Raw genomic sequence first — 21,556 nt, 5'->3', positions numbered from 1 at the left:
TTTGTTAGTATTTGGAAGGCCAGTATTCGGTCTCCCTGGAGCCTTCTCCAAGCTGAACTACCCCAACTCCCTCAGCCTGTCTTCACTGGAGTCGTGCTCCAGTCCTTTGATCAAATTCATTCACTCCAACAGGTCCTTCTTGTGCTGGGGACCCCAGAACTTCATGCAGTGGTCCAGGTGGGGTTGCACAAGAGCAGAGTAGAGAGGGAGAATCATCTCCCTTGATCATGCTGCTTTTGATGCAACCCAGGATTTGGCTGTCTTTCTGAGACTGCAAGTGCACACTGCCAGCTCATATTGAGCTTCTCACTAACCACCACCCCCAGATCCTTCTCATCAGGGCTGTTCTCAATCCACTCTCTACCCAACCTGTATTTGTGGGATTTGTGGGATTGCCCCATGCAGGACCGTGCATTTGGCCTTGTTGAACCTCACGAGGTTTGCCCAGAATCACCTCTCAAGGCTGTCCAGGTCCCTCTAGATGGCATCCCTCCCCTCCAGTATGTCAACCACACCACACAGCTTGGTGTCATTGACAAATTGGTCCCAGTACTGACCCCGAAGGAACACCATCTCTGATCTCCATGTGGGTATTGATAACACTAAGTGCACCCTTTGAGTGCAACCATCCAAACAATTTCTTACTCAGCAAGTAGTCCATCCATCAAATACAGGTCTCTTCAATTTAGAGACAAGGATATCATGAAGGACAGGAGTAAAGAAAATTTCTGATTTCCTTTCCTTTCCTCTTCTCTCTAAGACCTCTAAGATCATCAAGGCAACAGTTAATCTAGCACTGCCAAGTCTACCACTAAACCATGTCTTTAAGCACCACATCTACATGTCTTTAAAATATGTTCAGGGATGGTGACTCAACCACTTAATGGGACATCCTGTTCTAATACTCCACAACCCTTTCAATGAAGAATTTTTTCCTAACTTCATGCCTATAGGGAAATTGTGTACAAGGTAACATTTATTTCAGGAAAAACTCAATGCTTCTTTGATAAAGGCCTACAATACAACACCCTCTCTTCTATTTATTAATTTATTTATTCACAGTTTCATGACTCTTTTATTGACTCTTTTGGAGTTCAACCCTTCAAGAACTGGCTCATGAAGACACTGAGATTACTTCTGGGGGGACTTTTGTGCAAACACTACTTCTCTATGATAATACTCATCAGCCAGTGAAGTAGGTGTGTGTCTTATTATCTTATTCATACAGTTAAAAAAGTGACATTTCAGCTTAAGCTACAAGTCTTACCATTGTAGAAAAAATATGGTATTTTAAAATATTTTGGGGAATCTTGGATGTATATTAGACTAAACAGTTACTCAACTAAAGCTATGATAAAAGCTTATATTTATGGGGATATTTATTTATAAGGATATTTATAAAGAGGTGGTTTTTAGTTCCATGTGCTCCCCTTGTCATTATGCTTTCAAACAGTTACCTTAGTGCATACTGAAGACATAAAGTTTCTGCTACCTTGGTGGCCAAATATCTCTTGTGCATAAACATCATGAAGAGAAGAAAACGTTTAGATGATACAGCTTATGTTGTGTTCACTCATCCCTTTGTTATTATTATCATCATAATTTTTCTTAATAATGTGTGAATTAGCATATATATGATCTTTTGCATTCCAGTAGGGACTTTGTCTCTTATTTTATGCTCACTGTCCAAAGCACTACACAAATTTTCTGCCTGAGGCAGGTGCCGTCCCACAGAGCCTGTGAACTGGAGGACAAATTTGGCTTTCAAGGAAGCTCTATGACACAACGTAGTGAATTGGTTTTCTTTTCAAAAGAGAATTAGGCAAAAAACAGCAAATGATTTAAAGGCAATGAGAGACTAAAAGAAATTAATGCAAAATAAATTTATCTAAAGTGCATGTTTACATTTTCCATTAAAATCGGACTATAAGAACAGCGCACACAGAAAAAGAACATACCAATTCTAGCAGATAAATTTTAACCTGTGAAAAACTTATGATTTCTTATAAAGCTTGCTAACAAGTAAAAGAGGTCAAGGAAACCAAATGCTGAGATTGAGGGAAAAGGAGTCCTCCTGTTCTTTCTAATGTTTTAGTAATTATTTCTCAAATGTTTAACTGTCCTTTTAAAGTAGAAGTTTACATTTGTTTCTTATTTAAATTGCTAATATGAATTTCAAACTCAGTAAAGCCACAATAATATGAGACTAGATTTCTCTTAGCTCTGTGTTAGCTGCATACAAGACTGAAAAAAAATATACCTGAATTCCTGGAGTTTCCTTGTTAGAAAATTCTTGTCCTCTGGCATTTAGATTTATTTAGCTGAACATATTAGCTCATTAGCTAGACACATTGCAGGATATCAAAATAAAGTTCTTAAGATTTTTCCATTAGCTTGTGTAGCTTGGAATAAAATTTTCCAGTTGACTTTGTTTCTTTGATTATAAAAAATAACTGTGATAACCAATGAAGAATACATTACATTATCAAATGTGTGGGTGTTCAGGAGTTCCTTTGTCTCCAGCTTTTGCTTTGTCTCTCATACAATTCCTGTGTTCTGTGATAATCAAATGTGTTCATAGTAGCTCTTCCAAGAAAATGTGTATCTTATATCCTATAGTATAAACTGATATGGGAACAAGACTCAGGAAAAAAAATAATTTAACATTTCTCTGATGTGATTGACAGAATACACTGAATCCATAGTACTATGATAGTAATGCTTATTAATGTTGAATTTCAGCCTTCGTTTAATAGGGAAGCTCTTGGCATAAACTTTAAACACAACCAGTAAAAAACATAAAGTGCTGTTTTTTAGTTGTGGAATATTCTAAAATTGAGAACATCATAATGAAACACTAGCACCTTGGAAAAGAAAAAAAATAAATAAAAGTATCAGCTTTAGTTTCATCAAGCTACTCATTTACACTGGCAGTCTTTGAATATAATGCTAACACTCCAACATGGGTGATCAAACTTGCAGTTTTACAGCTGTTGCTCTGTAACTTTCTCAGTGCATTTAAGTTCTATATAATTGTTCCCTTTCCATAATACTGGAAAATAGAATGAAATTCTGCACTTAGGCATATCGTGGTAACACAAACGACCCTCCATTCTTTTATCCAGTCAAACTACTGGACAATAATAAGTAGACTTAACACTAACACTAGAGTAGCTTTTGAAGTACTTTAAAGTGTGATGTTCTCTCAAAATTATATAAGACATATAATATTACTTACTTGAGGGCCCTGCTGTACACCAGGCAGCAGAGGATCCCCAAGGGTATACTTCTTTGCTCGTTCAATGCTCCGGCGAACAAACTCATCATAAATAGGCTCTTCCACAAAAATTCTAGATCCTGCTATACAACACTGTCCTTGGTGGTAGAATAGACCAATATGTGCAAATTCCACAGCCATGTCCACTGTAAAGAAATGCAGAGTTCATCAGATCCTAAGTTTGTGTGGTCACCTCTTAAATTATTTGCAAACCTTTGTCATGACATCTCATTTCCATTTTTAACAGTTTTTTTTCATGTGCACAAATAAACATTATTTGCTTTATCAATAGTACCAAGAGAAAAATTCAGCTGGGATGTTAATAAGGTCCATCTAGCTGTTTTTGCTTCTGAATTCATGTTCCATTAGAAACATTATTAAAATAACGCTTGGCAAGCTGTCAGATATTCCTGTTCATTCAAGAGCCATCAATTTCTGATGACAATTTGTTTTGAAACTATGTCAGCACCAGAAAACAAAATGGAATAAAACAAAACAAACAAGCAAACAAAACAACAACAAAAAAACAAAACAAAACAAAACAAAATAAAATAAAACTCTTCTCTAGAGAGATGCATTTTTTTTCTTTTTATCTATTTTTTTTTTTTTTAATAAAGAGGAGAAAAACTATATGGGACTTGAAAAAGTAGTCAGTTTATGTAATGAAAATGCTACTAACAATCTGCATCTGCAAATATAATGTTAGGACTTTTTCCTCCAAGTTCCAATGTAACTCTTTTCAGGTTGCTCTTTCCTGCAGCTTCTTTGATCAGTTTGCCAACCTAAAAGGCAGAAAAAAAGACACTTTTACCTCAAAGAATATCACCCCAGTAACACGTCTCTGATTTCCATGAAAGTGGAAGCCATAGCTCAGGTTGTGTAATTGTGTAACCAGTAGCTATAGAAATAAATAATTGTACAAATGAAAATAATAAGAAAAAAAAAGGAGAGAGCAGAATTGGAAGGAAAGAATCAGTGTATAGATGAATTTTAATCTACAAAGCAGAACTGCTTCCTAGAACTGTTTTCCCCTGGAAATATTAATTTTATCTAACAAAGAGACCTGATGTCCTTTTGGTACCATCATTCTACTTGCTTGGTTGCATGCGTAATCTAAACTAGGCATTGATTGGTGCTCTGCTACTTGCTCTCAATAAATTTAAATGTATATATGGGAAAACCCTTTGATGTATGAATTAAATGAGAGAAAACTCAGATCTCTACAGTGCCTGCATGACTAACTTTACCTTATTATAGTTTCTCCCTTATCAGTAAAAAGGAGACCTGAAAGAGCAGGAAATGGGCACAGCGAGGCAGAGCCCCTGTCCTGTTTCCAATGGTGGCATAATTATTATTTTATTTTTTTTTTTAATGAGAACTATCCTGGAAAAATTATGAGTAAAAAAAATAAATCTTGCAGCTTTGGCCTGTAACTGCTAGCGTGTAGATAACATCAGATAACTTCCCTTGTGTATCAGCCTTCCTGTCTTTGGGAATACCTCTTCATGATTCTAAATTAGACTGTCAGAAGAAAGGGACAGCCACCAAAATCAGGAAATATGATCTATTGACCACCTGCCTTTGGAAGGACATTGGGCACAAGGAATTGTAGTTACTGTCTGCTGGGAATATATACGGACTATTTCTTATATGTCTTGATTTTGGATCTTTTTTTTTTTTTTTTTTTTTTTTCCCCACTATTTTAATGCTGAAGGTTTCTGAGAATAAACACAGATCTTGCTCTCAGTGTACACTGACTGTTGACATGAGGCAATGATATTTATCTTTGGAGTGCACATCCAAGAAGTTAAAAGGCCAGTTGGCAGCTCTTCCATGTAGCATGCATACAAACAGAAAGTACTATGCATACAGATAGTACTGTACTATATGTAGTAAGGATAAAGTTAGAGAGTGCATGCATTGAGAAATCTTCAGTCATATCAATCTTTGTTCCTGAGAGTGAAGGTTAGGAAAAATTAACAGTGACCTTCCTTTCAATTGTTAAACTGATACATATCCTTCTGATGTATAACTGATACATACACTTCTAAGACCACCCAAATAATTATCTGTATCATTCAAATACCCCAAACCCATCACCTCACCTACATGTGTGCAGGACTAGGAATGAGAATTCTGACATAACTTCCTACCATCATGTTATTAAAGTTAAAGAGAACAGAGCACAGCTTTTTTTCACTTTTTGCCTTTTTTTTAAAGTTATACTTGAAAAGAAGCAAACAACAACAAAAGTTATTAAAATATTTTCTTTTTAAAGGACAAGCCTTAAAATAGCATTGTTATATAGAAACCATTGTATCTCATGGAGTGCCTTTGTTTGAAGGGCTTTCCTGCAATACAAACATTGTTTAAATATGTTTAAAGTTAATAATAACCAACAAATCATTAAACAGACTTTGTTTAACAAACCAGCAGCCAAAAGAAAGAAAAAAGTTAAAACAGTTACATAGAACAAGTTAGACATTAAATCATTACTGGGAATCAGAGGGGCACAGTTCCTGCTTATATTTTCTTGCATTCATATCTCAATACCTCAGTAGAGCCTGTGAAGGCCACTTTATCTATATCCATGTGGTGAGAAATAGCAGCTCCAGCAGTAGGTCCAAAGCCTGGCACAATGTTCACAACTCCAGGTGGAAATCCTGCCTGAATTGGAAGAGAGAACTCCATAAAATTGGAGAAGTAATGATGACTAGAAGAATGTCTCATATAGTCTTATTTCCCTTTTCAGTTCTCCAGCCACTTTTTCAGAGTCATACAGTTATTCTGAGCCTTACAGCCCCAGACGTGTCTATTTCTCACATAATTTATGAATGTTTAGAGATGTTTTTATGCCATTGAGCTGATTCTTAAAAGCAAGCAAGCAAGCAAGCAAACAAACAAAAAAAAAAAAAAAGAAAAGAAAAGAAAAAAAGAACACATTATTTTAACTTTTAGTGCCATTGGCAAAAAAGTACATTTTTTTTCCTCTTTCAGACATGTCAAGAAAAAGATGGCTTATTTTTTTGTCAGCATCGTTAAAGTTGTTAGAATCATTCTGTGTGCTTGATGATTTTTGCTCATTATCTCTCATATTAAATGGCATTTAATTAATGATCTGTTGACTTACGATATATATATATATATATTTAATAAAAATGATGGAAATGATATTTTCAACTCAATGTGTTTTCTTTTTTTTCTGGACAGCAGTAGAGAGTGGATAAAATGACAGCTAACAGCACAGAAAAGGAAGACCATTTACCAAGCATGAAAAAGTTGCCTACTGAAGATATGTAAAGTTCCATTATCTAGCAAACTTAATAGTTAAAGAAAATGGAAACCTTTGTGTAAAATCAGACCTCTATTTGCCTACAAATTCTATACTAGATATGTATACTACAATAATTCTTGAAGGACATGATGATATAAATGTGACTTTTATTAAATCCCTACTATATCTACCAGATGATACAGTAAAGACATTTAACAATGGCTTACCTAAACTTCTCATCTAGATGAACACTAAATGGGTAAAATGTGTATCCTTTACTAAAAATGTTCTAGTGTTCTACCAGTCATTACCAGTAACAGTTCTAAAATGCAAGTGATCTATGATCACATTCCCACTTTAGAGCACTCCTTTCAAGTAATTAGAAATAATAGAAAAGATATCTGCTTTTTTATCTCCTTGACCCAATGTTATCTAATAGCATTTCCTATGTAATAAAATAACAGTAGGATTTAGTTTCTTCTTAATACTCATTTAATTGGCTTGAAATAGTACTGAAGACTTTGTGCTCTGCTGAATCATTGTTTTGAACCAGAATAATAAAAAGTGCCAAGTCATTGCTATTAGCACTGTACAAGGTTACTGAGCTGGCAGTTATTGACATCTGTGCCAACTCTTCAAACATGTTAGATTACATTTGTTGATCTTATTGGGAAGTGAGATAGCTAAACTGTTTAACTGTTCTTCTTTGGGTGTTTGCTGGGCTGGGCACAATGGTCAATGTAACTTTGGAACCACTGGATAAACTATGACACTCCTTACATTCAAGAGCACAAAGTGCTCCCAGTTTCTGTGTGAAGAAAGTTCATAAGTTTGGCAGCAGTCAAGCAATGCAGATTTACATCTCTCTGTTAATTATAAACTGAGCTGGGTGAAAAGTATGTTCAGTTTAAAAAGCATGTTCAGTTTAAAAAAAATAAAAAAAAAAAAAATCTGATAATAATTAGCTGTACAAACAGGTTATTTTATGTGATAACTATGCTAATAAAGCCATTGCCACCCACTTCCAAATACCCTGCTCCTGACTTCTTGTTTACTTTTAACTTTGAAAGGTACTGTTCAAATATGTTTACCAAGGAATGGAGTTTACTAAATTACTATTGTGAAGGTTTTTTTGTTTGCTTATTTTGTATTGTTTTGTTTTGTTTACTCTGTGTCTGTGGGTAAAACTGAAAGATATGTATGCTTTTGCCCTCGATTTGCTTCACTGGTTTACAGTAGGGTAAGTTCCATAGTACAAGGCTAGACATGCAATGCTAGTACTTGACAGCCTAGCTTCTGTGGTATTTCAGCTGCAGTATTCTCTTACATTTCAAAGAAGGGCAAAATACTGTGCTGTTACTGACTTACCTCTTTAATTAAGGATCCCATGTAAAGGGCAGTCAGTGGTGTTTGTTCTGCTGGTTTGACAACCACTGTGTTTCCACAACAAAGGGCAGGGGCGATCTTCCAGATAAACATAACCAATGGGAAGTTCCACTGAAAGACAGATGAGAAGGTGTATCCTATTACTAATACATAACCAAAATGCCTTTGCTTCTTTCTATGATAATAGCACCCAACAGTGTAGATGAACTCTTTGTTGAGTTCTTTTCAAAGTGAAGGTATTTAGAAAAAGCATCTGGCAAGCCACACTATACAAAGATTGTGATTCCAGGTACATGTATATATGTGATTCCAAGGGATCCAAGGTGTTAGTTAAAAGCTGAAGAGACCAGAAGGGTACTCCTATAAGAAAGACTGACACCACGTTGCTGAATTACTGGTAAAGCTGAGAGTTTTGCTATCTTGTTTCTTAAATGATCGTGTTCACTATCGATTCAGTTTTCGAAGGGAAACAAGGCAATAAGGGGTACCACTGCTGCTCTTCTCTTCCATTGTGATTTCACTGTCTGCTTTCTATTGTGTTTAGTCCAACCAAACTGTATAGTAGCTGACTCCTTTGTACTCCATATTCAGCAGTGTATGGGACAATGTAGTTGGGGAAAAATGGGCTGCCTCTGTGAGAAGCATTAAGCTTTTGGGCCTATACACAAAAGATGCACAAGAAAGAGGAAAAGGAAGTTAACAGTTACCTAGTATGTCAAAAAAGCTCGGAGTATACATGCAACTGTCCTTTATCTCATTTAAATATCACCCCACCCTCAGAAATAACTGAAGAAAAAATAACTCAAAGTAAAGGATTACAGGGCTTTCTGGTCCTCCTTATTGAAGCAGAATTGGAAGTGGAAGAGAAATGCTGATCTAGCAAAAGTGTTCGACAGCACTCACTTAATCCTTAAATTTTGGTATATGTGAAGACCTTGAGCTAGGTGGCTTTAAATTTCAATGATGAGAAAATAGAGATATACTTAGAAATCCTTCAACATTTTGTATGGAAAGCCAGCAATTGTACAAATTGTCCATAATTCCAGGCTGTAATTTTACACAAAAGAGTGTCTAGTTCTTTACCATGTCTTAACTCTGTGCTTCATTTGAAATATCTTGTGCTGGACTTACAGAAGAAGCTAGATCAATAGATTCTCAAACTGGATCCATATGCTGTGTTCTAGAGATGTTCTCTCAACCAATGTAGTGGTCTAAAGATACAGAAAATCTTCAAGATCAGCTGAAAGATGTCAGGAACAAGAGTAGGGCCCACATATCAGAACAAACCTGATAGACAAGCTGACTCGTTTAGAATCTGGCAAGCTGTTGAGCAGGTCAAGTCAGGCTGCCAAACCTACTATGTGCAAAAAGGCATGAGGATTAGGTGTGTCTGGCTCATATAACCATTTTCACAGCTACCTGTTGAAAGCATGTAGATCTCACAAAAGTGTTTGAGAGTTCATTTCCTCAGCATTTTGGATGCTCAGACTAGGCAGGCCTTTTGAAACTTCATTTAGAATAAGTGATTTCAGAACTGGGAATTTTGACACTGATCAGAAACTTGGGAACGTGTCTCAGTATCACTGTGCCAATCAAATATATTATTTTTATTGCTTGTACCATCAACAAGGTAAATGATTCTCAACCATAACTAGAGATTGCTGTTCAGATATTATATAGAACAGAACAGATATTCCAAGTACCAAACAGTTTATTGGTTATAGGCTTACATTATCCTCTCCAACTGGTTTATTTCCAATTCTTGTGGTTCCAGCAGAATGCACTTCTATCTTTAAACTAATTCATCAGCCAATCTTTTGTGTTTTACTTGCCCTTCACATACAGGGAGAAGAGAGACAAGGCTGAACTAGACTAACTGTTCAAAATGTCATGATCTGATGAAAGATTTTGATGAATACTTAAGACAGTCTCTAATTTTAGAAACATAAAGTTTCTGACTGGTAATGTTTCACTAATCCATTTGCAAAGAAAACATTTCAAAAGCATGCCCATTTACAACAGGAACATTTATGCATTAGATAAATGGATTCAACTTACAGGAATAATTTGGCCACACACACCAATGGGCTCATGTCTTGTAAATGTGAAAAAGTTCCCATCTAGAGGAAGAAGAAATAAATTAGATATTCAGGAAAAACAGTTATGAGAAACAGTTAAATCAGAAAGAAGATAAAGTTGGATACCAAACATAGCTACATACAATTTAACTTAAGATATTTTCAAAATCTTAACTGTGCAAGAACAACTATGAAGTACATCTGGATTCAATCTCTACTTTCTTCATAGCTTCAAGGTTTGACTCTGCCAGTCTGCCTAAGTTTTCATAGTGAAAGCCCTGCTTCTCAAAGTGGTATTCACTGCATACCAATGAGCATTCTTCACTTCTTTTTTTCTATCACTTTTTTTCTTTCTTAAAGTTCTTCTCTAAAAGTTACTTGCAATCCTAGGTACATATCAAACATATTTTTAATATTAGATCTTAGCTTAAATCAAATCCATTAAGTATAAAATTCTCTTTGATTCAAATAAACATGTGTTCCATTAAGCCTAGCATAGGGATCTACATCATGCAAAAAGTTGGAAGTATTTATCACTTCAGTATTCCTTAATTCCTTCTTTATTACCATTCTTTTCTTTGTCCTTCTGAGAGAAAGAGGCTAGCAACAATGTTTTCTTAGAACTGCTTAATGGAACAGAACAAAATTTCAGGAAAACAAAGAAAAGTTTCCTCATTCCTCTCTTTTAGTACTCTTCCATATAAGCTATCCAATAACTGAAAGAAATACTATTGTTTCTGCTAATCTTAGCTTTAGTATGCTGCTACCTGGCTTTCAGTATTGTACCCTTGCATAAATGGTACCTTGCTATACAAAAATAACCTATGAGTCTTACTAGATGTACATATAAGCTAACAGCTTCCTTGCCATTATTATATTATATTATATTATATTATATTATATTATATTATATTATATTATATTATATTATATTATATTATATTATATTATATTATATTATATTATATTATATTATATTATATTATATTATTATATTATATTATATTATATTATATTATATTATATTATATTATATTATATTATATTATATTATATTATATTATATTATATTATATTATATCATATCATATCATATCATATCATATCATATCATATCATATCATATCATATCATATTATATAATTAGTGGTGCATAAAACAAGATAAGCTATATTAAGAACTGTCTAAAATATTTTCCTTTTAAGATGTTTTTGGTGCTGTGAAGCTTCTAGAAAAATGTAGTTTTACACTGGTCACATTGTTTCAATTATGTACGTTTATTATCTCAAAGCTACTCACCCATTGGAACAGTCCGACCATGGATTTTATCAGCCCAGCCTGCACAGTAACGTAATGTTTTAACACAGGCACCTAAATCCATTAGGTAGGCAGTAGAAAAGAGTTTCCCACCATCAATGGCTTCCATTGTCTGCAAACAACAGCAATTACAAAGTTAATATGAACTATTGTTAAGCCTTCTCATATCTGTACTTCATCACTTAGTATTTCATTGTCCAGTTCAGATTACTTGCACTTAATACTAGCTTCTAGGGGATTAATTCTCCTCTAAAGGCTACTTAGCACTTGAAAAACCCAAGGTGGGAATTTGCAAATGAGAAAATTTCATGATGGTTTACTCTCAGTGATCTATCCAGATAACATGACCACCATACATTTGAAATGGTAACCAGTCCTGAAGAAAAGAGTATTTCTCCCATTTGAATCGATTAAGATGTTCCAGTTTAAACTGAATATTATACAAGCTGTAGATGTACAGCTAGGGATCTGTGGGTTAATTGTTGCAAATAAATGGAGTGGCCTCCCTTGGCTTATGTACATTGACATATGAGAAAGGCAACAATTTCTTACAGATAACTGTCACACTAACTTGGGATCTTCCACTTTTTAATTATCGAGAGAGATCTCTCTATGTGCTTAATGAATGATTAGCATCTTATATGAGCAAGAAGAGACAAAGTATGGAATACAATTCTATAATAAAGCCCAAATCTCCTCATGTGCAAAGGAATGATCTGAGACTTCGGGAACTATTGAGACAGAGAAATTAATTGTATCACTCCAGCCAAATCTAGGGAGTATGATTAATGTCATTTTAATACCCCTAACTATTGGGACATTTAGCTAAAGACTATGTGAAGTCCTTAGACAATGTCAACATCTTCTTAATAGTAATAGATTTTTTCTCACAGATTTTCATCACAGAGACACTGTGGACCTTCAGTTTTGTGAACAATATTGTAAGGATGCTTAGTAGTAAAATCCCGAAGTATTGTTTCAAGATCTAGTCAGATCTTACAGATATTCTTTTATTTTCTAAGCTTGTTATTTTGCATGTCCAAAATTCCTTAATGTTCATAATGAATCTACTGACTAATTGTGAAAGTAAAATGTTTCACCAACAACCTGCCTCTAAAGTCCAAAATTTTAGTTAAATTGATGCACTGCAGATATCAAATTTGAGAGGACAGCAGAACAAATGGAGAAGTTATTAATGCTTTTTCAGAATACTGCTTTTACTTACTATTCCAGAGTATACTTATCTGCCTACAGGACTGTTCAGCCTCTGGACTTCGTGAGAAACATAATTATACAAAACGGTGAAATGGAATAATTTAAATTCTGAATTGATGCAAAAACACATGAAAACATGTTTGAAATGAGCTAAGGGGTCTATTTTAACCTCTAATAACTATAATGCTATATGTAACTGAAGCACTGGCTCTGCTGTTCTTAGGATAAGCTATGAGTGGACAAAGTCTGTATTCATTCTGGTGAAGTTCGGAAAGCACTTTGTTCAAACATACCTTATCTAAAAGGGAAAAGTTGGCAATAATTTAAGGAAGATGTGGGAAATAAAAACATAGTCAGCAAAATAGTAACCTGGGAGGGGTCTCAGAGAAAAGGAGTATTTTAATATTATGAAAATGGCTAGTAGGAACAAAATCTAAATGTTTCATCTTTCTTAAAAATGTATAATAAAAAAATAAATAAAAAGATTATTTCTCTATCCCCTTTGCATGTGCTGTACCACCTTAGGTGGTACAACAAAGAAGCAAATGCTAATTTGTCCAGTATTTAGCTGACAAGTGGGCATATATTTTCTATTAAAAAATGTAATTCTCTTAAAATTTAGCCTCTCTCAACTCCAATAAATCTAGCACTGTCAAGGACACATTAGCCACTGAAGATTTCTCCTGAAAACCTAGGCGATTGTTATTCCATGTCAATGTGACAGGATTAGTTCAGTTGTTCAGAGAATCAGCTTTCTTGAAGAAAAGTGTAAATCTGAGAGTTGTAATCTTCGGAGCTTGAGGACACAACTTCAGTTCCTTTGAAATTTTCATTTGTCTTTAAAAACCTGTTTGGACATGCACAAGTGCTTTTGTATATTAAAGCTATAAAGAAAATAGAATGAGAAATAGACATATGAAAGAGATCATCTTAACTGTAGCATCCAACATGGAATAGGTAGAGTATTGCACTTTACCAAATAACTGGAACGTTTATTCTTTAAATGTTCTTCCTTGAATTACTGCAGTTAGATGGTGGTGCCATATCTATCTGTCCACAGTTGAGCAGTAACATGGCCAACAAATTAACCCATGTTCCTGGGTTAAGGTGTTCTTTCTTTGTTTGCTTTTTTTTTTTTTTTTTTTTTAACTCATAACCATTTGCAAGCTAGAGTTAGTGAAAACAAAACTCAGGTCTTGGTTTAGACAAGCGTTAAGCATGGGGTCTATTAATGAGTCCTTGTGATTCAACATCTGAAATTGCATGGATTGTAAGCAGCTTTAATGTCATCTTAAAGTTAATGAAATACTCAATACTTTGTGGATTTAGGGTGTCTATACACCAGAGTGTAAAACAGTTTAATGTGGTGCACTTCGAATAGAGAGGGAAAAATGAATACTGAAACAGCCTTTTTTCCCATGGTTTTAGTGCATTACTGTTGCTTATATCAATCTTTAAAAATCAGAACACATGTATATGTATTTCCACCTTTTTGTTCACATATTATACTCACAGCTAAAATCAATCTATCTCTTTCAACTAAATCAGCTAGTTTATTCAAGAGCCTTCCTCGCTCTGAAGCATCCATTGTACGCCAGGGTGATCCAAGCTCAAAAGCTCTTCTAGCTGCTTTAACAGCCTTGTCTACATCTGCCTGTGGGAGAAAAAATAAAATAAAATTAATCAGTAATTGGTTGTGTCATCCAGGCTTGTTAGTTGCTAAACATGCAAAGTGTTTTGCAATCCCAGAATCAGAATTTGTACAGTAATTTTAGATATATAGTTTATTTTCTTTCAAACACCTTTCCTGTCATTTCAGCAATGTGAAGATGTATGAGAAGCAGATGGGTTTTCAAAACTCATGAAATTAAAAAATAAAATAAAATAAAATAAAATAAAATAAAATAAAATAAAATAAAATAAAATAAAATAAAATAAAATAAAATAAAATAAAATATATATATATATATTTTTTTTTTTCCAGTTCTAAAAAGTCTCTCTTTCAGTGTCTGTAACTGGAGATAAATACACAAATTACAAATTTGAATTTGCATTTAAAATAATATTAACAATTAAGTAATTGACTACATTTGAAATGTTAAGCCTAAGTACTTTAAAGTTTAGGCATTGGCTCAAGATAATTTTTCAACCCATTAACGTTTTTTTTATAACATAATGTGTTATTTAGTATATGGCTTTTGATGCAGTGAGAAAATATACAATGAATTACATGGAACTCTTTTGTGTGCAAAGCAGTTCCAGGTAAATTGATTAAAAAATCCCTTGAGAAATGGTTTTCAAAACCTGGAGTTTTTTTTTTTTTTTTTTTTTTTTTTTTAACATTTCATTAATCTTGTTAAAGATTCTGAAAGAAATATAACAACAAAAAGGAGGTTTATTGCAGTCTTTTGTTAAAAAATAAAATCAATGATTTTTAAAATATATACATATGTATTCCATACATATATGTATTCCATACATATATGTAATATATTTTCTTAAGCAATTTGCATACTTTTTAATTTTTTTTCCTTTTTTTTTTTCTTTTTTTTTCCCCTTCTCATTGCTAGAATGTAAATCACTATAAGGTTAACTAAGTGAGCCAAGTTGACTGCAGGTCAATGTGCAGGTTAAGTGGTTCTAAATGTGGACCAGATCTAGAACCTTTAACTATATAATTCTCCTTCAAAAGGGAAAAAAGAAAACCAAAGCCACAAACCAAAGCCTAGTATAGAGCTGCTGGACAGGAGACTCACAAAACTTCCTAGGATGAAGTTTGGAAAAATGATATTGGGAAGGATCTTTACAACATGCAAAATAATTACTGTACTGACCCATTGTCTACATCAGGTAGATAAAATCTATCAGATGAAAAAGGGCTGTTCTTCTTCAAAAACTGCCAAAATGTTGTTAGATGCCTCAACACTTACCTGTGACACAGAAGTATGTATTCAGTGAATATATATATTTTTTTCCTTATCTCTTGCTATCATAAAAATTCTACAGCTTTGCAATACAACTGCAGATGTATGCAGTGGCCTACACCAGTAAAGAATTGGAGAAACCATGAGCTACACTTGTGTGAATGATGTAAATTAAAATTAAAAACAGTGACAGGTGTTTTTTAGTGCAGAAATAATTAAAACCAAGAAAAGGATATTTAAATATAATTATGGGCTGTGAATAACAAGTAAGGAAAAAAAAATGATATTCTTTAAATATATGAAATTTAATTTGGGAACATAAATCTATACGAAGAAAGTAAAGATGGTTAGATCTATACAGAGCTAGATTTATTTTTTAATAGACTTTTCATTAATAGACATTTACCTTTCTTCTTACTGACCACTTGTTGAGCTGCTTTATTATTACTATGAGCCTTTAATGTTAGTCAAGCTTTTTTTTTTTTTTTTTTTTTTTTTTTATAAATACTACTGCAAGGCAGTGGACATCCCTGTTGTACAAACAAATCAATTTCCTAAAATCTGGTTTAAAGAGTAGGCTCTAGAATATCAGGTTCACAGTGACCATGTAATTTATTAGATTTGTACAGTTCACTTGGCAAATTTATTTTTACACATTAGTTGGAAAAATTATCGGAGAGAAAGCAAACCTCTGTGTCAGACAGCATCATCTTTCTATCTAATGCATTACTATATTGCCTGTAAAAAATTAAAACTAGAAAAATTCTGGATGTTAAATGAACAGTTGCAGGTCGTGAGCAATTTAATTGGAGAATGATCAAATATTAGGCCAACCTGATTTTTAATATAACCTTATTTTCAAACACTGAATAGAGAAGTGATAGAAGTAGAGTTTTGCATCAAAAGCACTTATGGTGCTTTTGTGATAAAATTCAATAGTAAACATGCGTATGAAATGTTTTGGTTGAGGGAAAAATGAGCCTGAAATAATCTCAGTGATACTGAGACAGCTAACTGGGAATAAAAAAAGCATGAATAAGACATTTTAAGAACTTATGATCAGACATATGCAGTTACCACTAGATTCATGCAGATTTTTTCAATTATCTCAGTTAAAGAGAGAGTTTAAAATGTGTCTTTGGTATAGCCTTCCTGTATGGTCACTATTGATGGTATACTAGACAGAGAGCTCTTGAGCCAAAGTTCAAGACATTCAGGATGTAATTACCAAACAGAATAACTAAGTTTCAGAGAGCACTGGAAGGTGCATGAACTCTGTTCCTACACATTTCTCAAAAAAAACCATTTAAATTCAGAGTGAATCTCTGTACAGTAAAGTCAATATTCCTAAAAAGATTGTGCTAACTATTTTGACAATAAATTGCTGGTGAACTTCCAGCACTAATAGACTGATTATGAGTTCATTAATATCTTTCATGGATAAAATGGTGTTCAACAGACATTTTCCTGTTAAACTTAAAACAGGACTCATACACAAATTATTCTAGTGATGAATATTTCTTGGATGAAATGAACATCAGATATCATTTTGTGAGAAATATAAGAAATTCTATTCTATTCTTTTTAAAAAATATTTATTTATTTATTTTGTGTTTGTGTGTGTGCAACTGTCAACTGGAAATAGAACATTCACTTCTCATACTTATTTTCTCAGACTTTATCAAAAAATATGTCATCAGTTTTAAAAGTGTTTAAGCAACATTGTCAGTCTATTTAAACAAGTAACTCCTCTACTTGACAACATATATTTAAACTATATAGTCAAACTAATTAAATCCTTTTTCATCTAAAAATACTTACCAATACTATGGTGAAAAAACAAAGCTGCTTATTTGAGGACATGGCTTTTATATCTGATTAAATGCCATTTTTTAGTATTTTTTCCTAGTTAAAAAAAAAATCTCATACATGTAAAAAAAAAAAAGTTTGTTTTTAAGTGCTAACACTCTTTTTACTTCTTTGTTTAAAACCATTAATTTAACATCCTGTACAGAAATACTCTTTGTTTGGATTAATGTCTATTTGGTAGATGACCTTCAGCTTCATAGCCCACTTTAGTACTATGTTTCAATATATTCTTCACAAAAACTACTTTTTCAAGATGACACTACTGAGAAGAAAAATTCACAGCTAAAAATGCTGATGGTCATGAACAGTTTCTCAGAGTCTCCATCAGAAAATGTTACTATTTTTCCAATTTATGGCATCTGTAATGTAAATCCTTACATACATGTAAATGTGTTATGAACAGATTAGATCACTGCGTAAGGAAGAGCCAGGAAAACAAACAAACAAAACAAAAAAAAAACAATTATGAAAAAAATGACAAAATAATAACAAAACTAAATGCCACTGATCAAACGCAGCAAAAAGAATAGCTATTATTAACAAGAAAATTAACAAAAAATATTTCTACAAACCTTTCCTCATTATATTATTAATATAATATACTAAGAGTGAAGCAGAAGAAAGGAGGATGGAAGTATAGAATCATAAGATATCCTGAGTTGGAAGAGACCCACAAGGGTCACTGAGTCCAACTCCAGAGTCTGCACAGGACCACCCAAAAATCAGACCATGTGTCTGAGAGCGTTGTCCAAACGTTTCTTGAACTCCAGTAGGTTCAGTACTGTGAGCACTGCCCTGGGGAGCCTGTCCCAGTGCCTGATCACCTTCTGGGTCCAGAATCTTTTCCTAACACCCAACCTGACAGTCTCTTGTTGCAGCTCCATGCTGTTTCCTCAGGTCCCGCAGGTGTCCACTGAGAGAAGACATTAACTACCTCCTGCCCATCTGGTCCCATCATGAAGGAGAAGCAGCCCGCCATGAGGCCTCCCCATAAGTCACTCCCACAAAGTGACTTCAGCCACTCCTCGTATGTCTGTTATCCTTCATTGGACATACAGTTTTATGTCTTTTTTTTTTTTTTTTTTTTTTTTTTTTTAATACCGTGGTACCCAAAACTGCACAGTGCTCTCAAGGTGGGGATGCACCAGCACAGAGCAGGGCAGGAAAATCCCTTCCCTCAACCAGTTAGCAGTGCCATCTCTTGAGCGTCTGGAGGTATGTTTGGTTCTCTTGGCTGCTGGGGTTTGGTTCTCTTGGCTGCTGTGGCATGCTGCTGGCTCATGTTCAACTTGTTGACAACCAGAACCCTCAGATCCCTTTCTGTGTGTCTACTCACCAGTCTCTGAGCCCCCAGTCTATATGTACAGCTAGAGTTGCCTAGTCCCAAGTGCATAATTCAACACTTGCTCTTGTTAAACTTTGTATTTGTTAAACTTCAAATCTTGTTAAACTTCATATTAACTGGTGATTGTCCAGTTCTCTAATTTGTCAAGATCTCTCTACAAGGTCTCTCTACAATCAAGACAGTCAGCAGCTCCTCTCAATTTGGTATCATCTGCAAACTTAAAACAACTTCTAGTCCTGTAGCCAAGTCATTTATGAAAACATTAAAGAGTTTATGAAAACAAAACAAAACAAAAAAAGCATTAAGCATTTATATCAGAAGAGATGGATGTTCATCTTCCTGTTTTAATGCAGAATTGAACTTAAAGCCAAGGTTAAAAGAAAGAAAACCAAACTAAACCAATCGACCAACCAATCAACCAAAACTCTACCTTGTCACCTTCTTCAATCTCACAGATTTTCTCTTCATTTGCAGGGTTAAAAACTTCAAATTTTTTGCCACTGACTGAATTGTGCCATTCATTGTTTATAAATATCTGTAAAGGAAAAACAGTGCATTACTATTAGTAACATATTGCTTATCTTCTGTTGCTTATCTTCTATGTTAAAGAAAAACACCAAGAGCTGTATGATAAGTTCCTGAATTCAAAGAGGAATAGTTATTGCTGCATTACTATGAAGAGAAGAACGATCATATATGCAGTTAACCAACTTTTTATAATTATCTTATTTTGGTCACTTTCTTTCTCCATAGCATATTTTACACTTTGTTTCATACTATGAAAAGATATTTTTACACTGAGATCTTTTCTCTTTCAAACCAAAGTCTGTGATGCACTGTAGAGGTACAGTCCTAAATAACCGACCTAAAACTACCAGTCTTTCCTGTGCTCATAGGACTGATAAATATGGGGGGCCTTTCTGTTACATGTCCCTTTGGAAATTAATACAGTATTTAGGTTTTGTGTAAATAGTACATGCAGTTTATTGCAGATTATCATATCCTTTGGGTTTGCTTTGATTTCTCTTAACCTTCTCCCACCAAAAAAGGCAATCCCACCAAAAAAATATCTAATAACACTATTTTTCTGAAATGAAAGTAAAGACTTAAAAAAGTTTTACAGTCAACTGAATGAAGAAAATTAAAGGAGATAACCAATTAGAATAAAAAGCAAGCTTGTGTACTTTATTTCCATGTTACAGAAGAAAAATAACCAGAGATTAGAGAGCTGTTATTTTTCACCAAAATCCTTTGATTTTGTGGATTGGTCCCTCACTGAATGTATTTTTAATTAGGATTTAAAAGCAGAAATTTAATGCTCTTGATCTTTTACATGAAATGTAGGATTTTTTTTTTCATTAAACAGAGATAGAAATCACAAATGAAGAGGAAATAATGGATGTATTCACCAGCAGATATTGTTAGAAACCATAGAGAAATGCTAGACTATATTTTCTGTTGATAGTACTCTTCACAGAAACACTTTCCTAAACAAAACAAAACAAAACAAAATAAAAACAAAACAAAACAAACAAACAAAAAACACATAGTAGCACATACTGGAAGAAAAGTTCTCTCTTGTTCATAACAGTTGCCTTGAAAAAAGTTGAATTAATTTACCTATGAAATAGAAACACCCACTTCTTTATTTACTCTTTTTCTGCCTGTCCTAGTCTTGTAAGTCTAGCATTCCAGATCAAACCACTACATAACGAAGTGTTTACACTGGCCACACTAAAAAAGTTCAAGAGTTAACAAGCAGGAGAATTTGAAGTGACTCATGGGCAGCATATGACCATGGTCATATTCTAACATAGCTACACATATAATCTAATACATCCCTATGGATCTTAGACAATAATATGCGAAAAACTATGACACTTCTGATCAGTGCTTTCAGAATTAGTTCTCACTTCTCTTTTTGCAAGTGTTTGCAGTACCTTGGTCTGAATATTTTTGCATCATAATGCTCTATTTATTTCACAGAGGTCACGCTATGGGTGGCAGAAGGGGGGTTCTGATCACATGACCATAATGTTTAATTCAACACATGAATAAACATATAACAAATGTTGCTGCCGACAGTGTATATAACTTCAACACTTGGCAGTATTATAGTTTATGGTAGTGTATATGGATGGGTCCTCCTTGCCCTCCCTACCTGAATATCTCTCTGTAAAACACCAGAAATTCAAGCCTCCCTGGTTTTGTTTTTCAACATGTACTGTAATTCCTTTTTTTGAAGGGTAAAGCTACTTTGTACGACTTCACGCTTCAGTAAGATGATCTTTGAGTAACAGTTTTAGTTGTCATTGCTTTATAATCTGCACGATTATCTTCTGTTTAAAATGATACTAATCATTTGATGCCATTCATTACTTATTCAACAATTTGTATCAAGATCCTGATTATCTCCAGTTTAATGGCTGCAGCCTCCTAATTGTTTGTCACCCTCAAATTGGTGTCACTTCCCTGCCTCCATTTTAGTAGATAAATGTAAAATGCAACCACTCCTGTTAGTTACCAGCAGTCTTTATTTATTTATTTTTTATTTGTACTGAAAAGGGTACTACAGAAAATCAATATTACTTGTGTCCAATCTGTTAGTCTTCCATCCTTCATTCTAACTCTGAGGTTCCCTGTTATGTCTCTACACTGAGGTTGCTCAACAGACACCAACACTTGATTTTCCACCAGGAAAAGGAGGCCAGCATGCTTTGCTCATGTAGAAGTTTTTCTCACAACTGTTAAGTGACATTCATTGGAAATGTCTAATAACATTAAAATAAGATACATTTGTGACTACAATTTAAATTGAATACTCTCCTGTTATATATTTCTATTTCAGTCTCTTCATAAACAACCAAATGT

At 34.0% G+C, this 21,556-nt stretch overlaps 1 protein-coding gene across 1 annotated transcript in view; it reads right to left on the bottom strand.

The window, feature by feature from the left end:
- The window catches only part of ALDH1A1 (aldehyde dehydrogenase 1 family member A1), a 37,111-nt gene that overhangs the window by 7,272 nt on the left and 8,283 nt on the right, over positions 1-21,556 (bottom strand). The window contains exons 2-9 of the mRNA XM_068667951.1: positions 19,116-19,220; positions 14,061-14,201; positions 11,315-11,444; positions 9,996-10,057; positions 7,920-8,048; positions 5,831-5,944; positions 3,957-4,059; positions 3,239-3,423 (exon numbers count right to left, since the gene is read on the bottom strand). Of these exons, the coding sequence (XP_068524052.1) occupies positions 3,239-3,423; positions 3,957-4,059; positions 5,831-5,944; positions 7,920-8,048; positions 9,996-10,057; positions 11,315-11,444; positions 14,061-14,201; positions 19,116-19,220 (969 nt within the window). The remainder of the gene's footprint in view (positions 1-3,238; positions 3,424-3,956; positions 4,060-5,830; positions 5,945-7,919; positions 8,049-9,995; positions 10,058-11,314; positions 11,445-14,060; positions 14,202-19,115; positions 19,221-21,556) is intronic.

The sequence above is a fragment of the Anas acuta genome, chromosome Z, assembly GCF_963932015.1.
Source record: "Anas acuta chromosome Z, bAnaAcu1.1, whole genome shotgun sequence".
NCBI classification, from domain to species: domain Eukaryota; kingdom Metazoa; phylum Chordata; class Aves; order Anseriformes; family Anatidae; genus Anas; species Anas acuta.
Note: the sequence above shows the minus strand (reverse complement) of the source record. Positions and strands in the feature narration are given on the sequence as shown.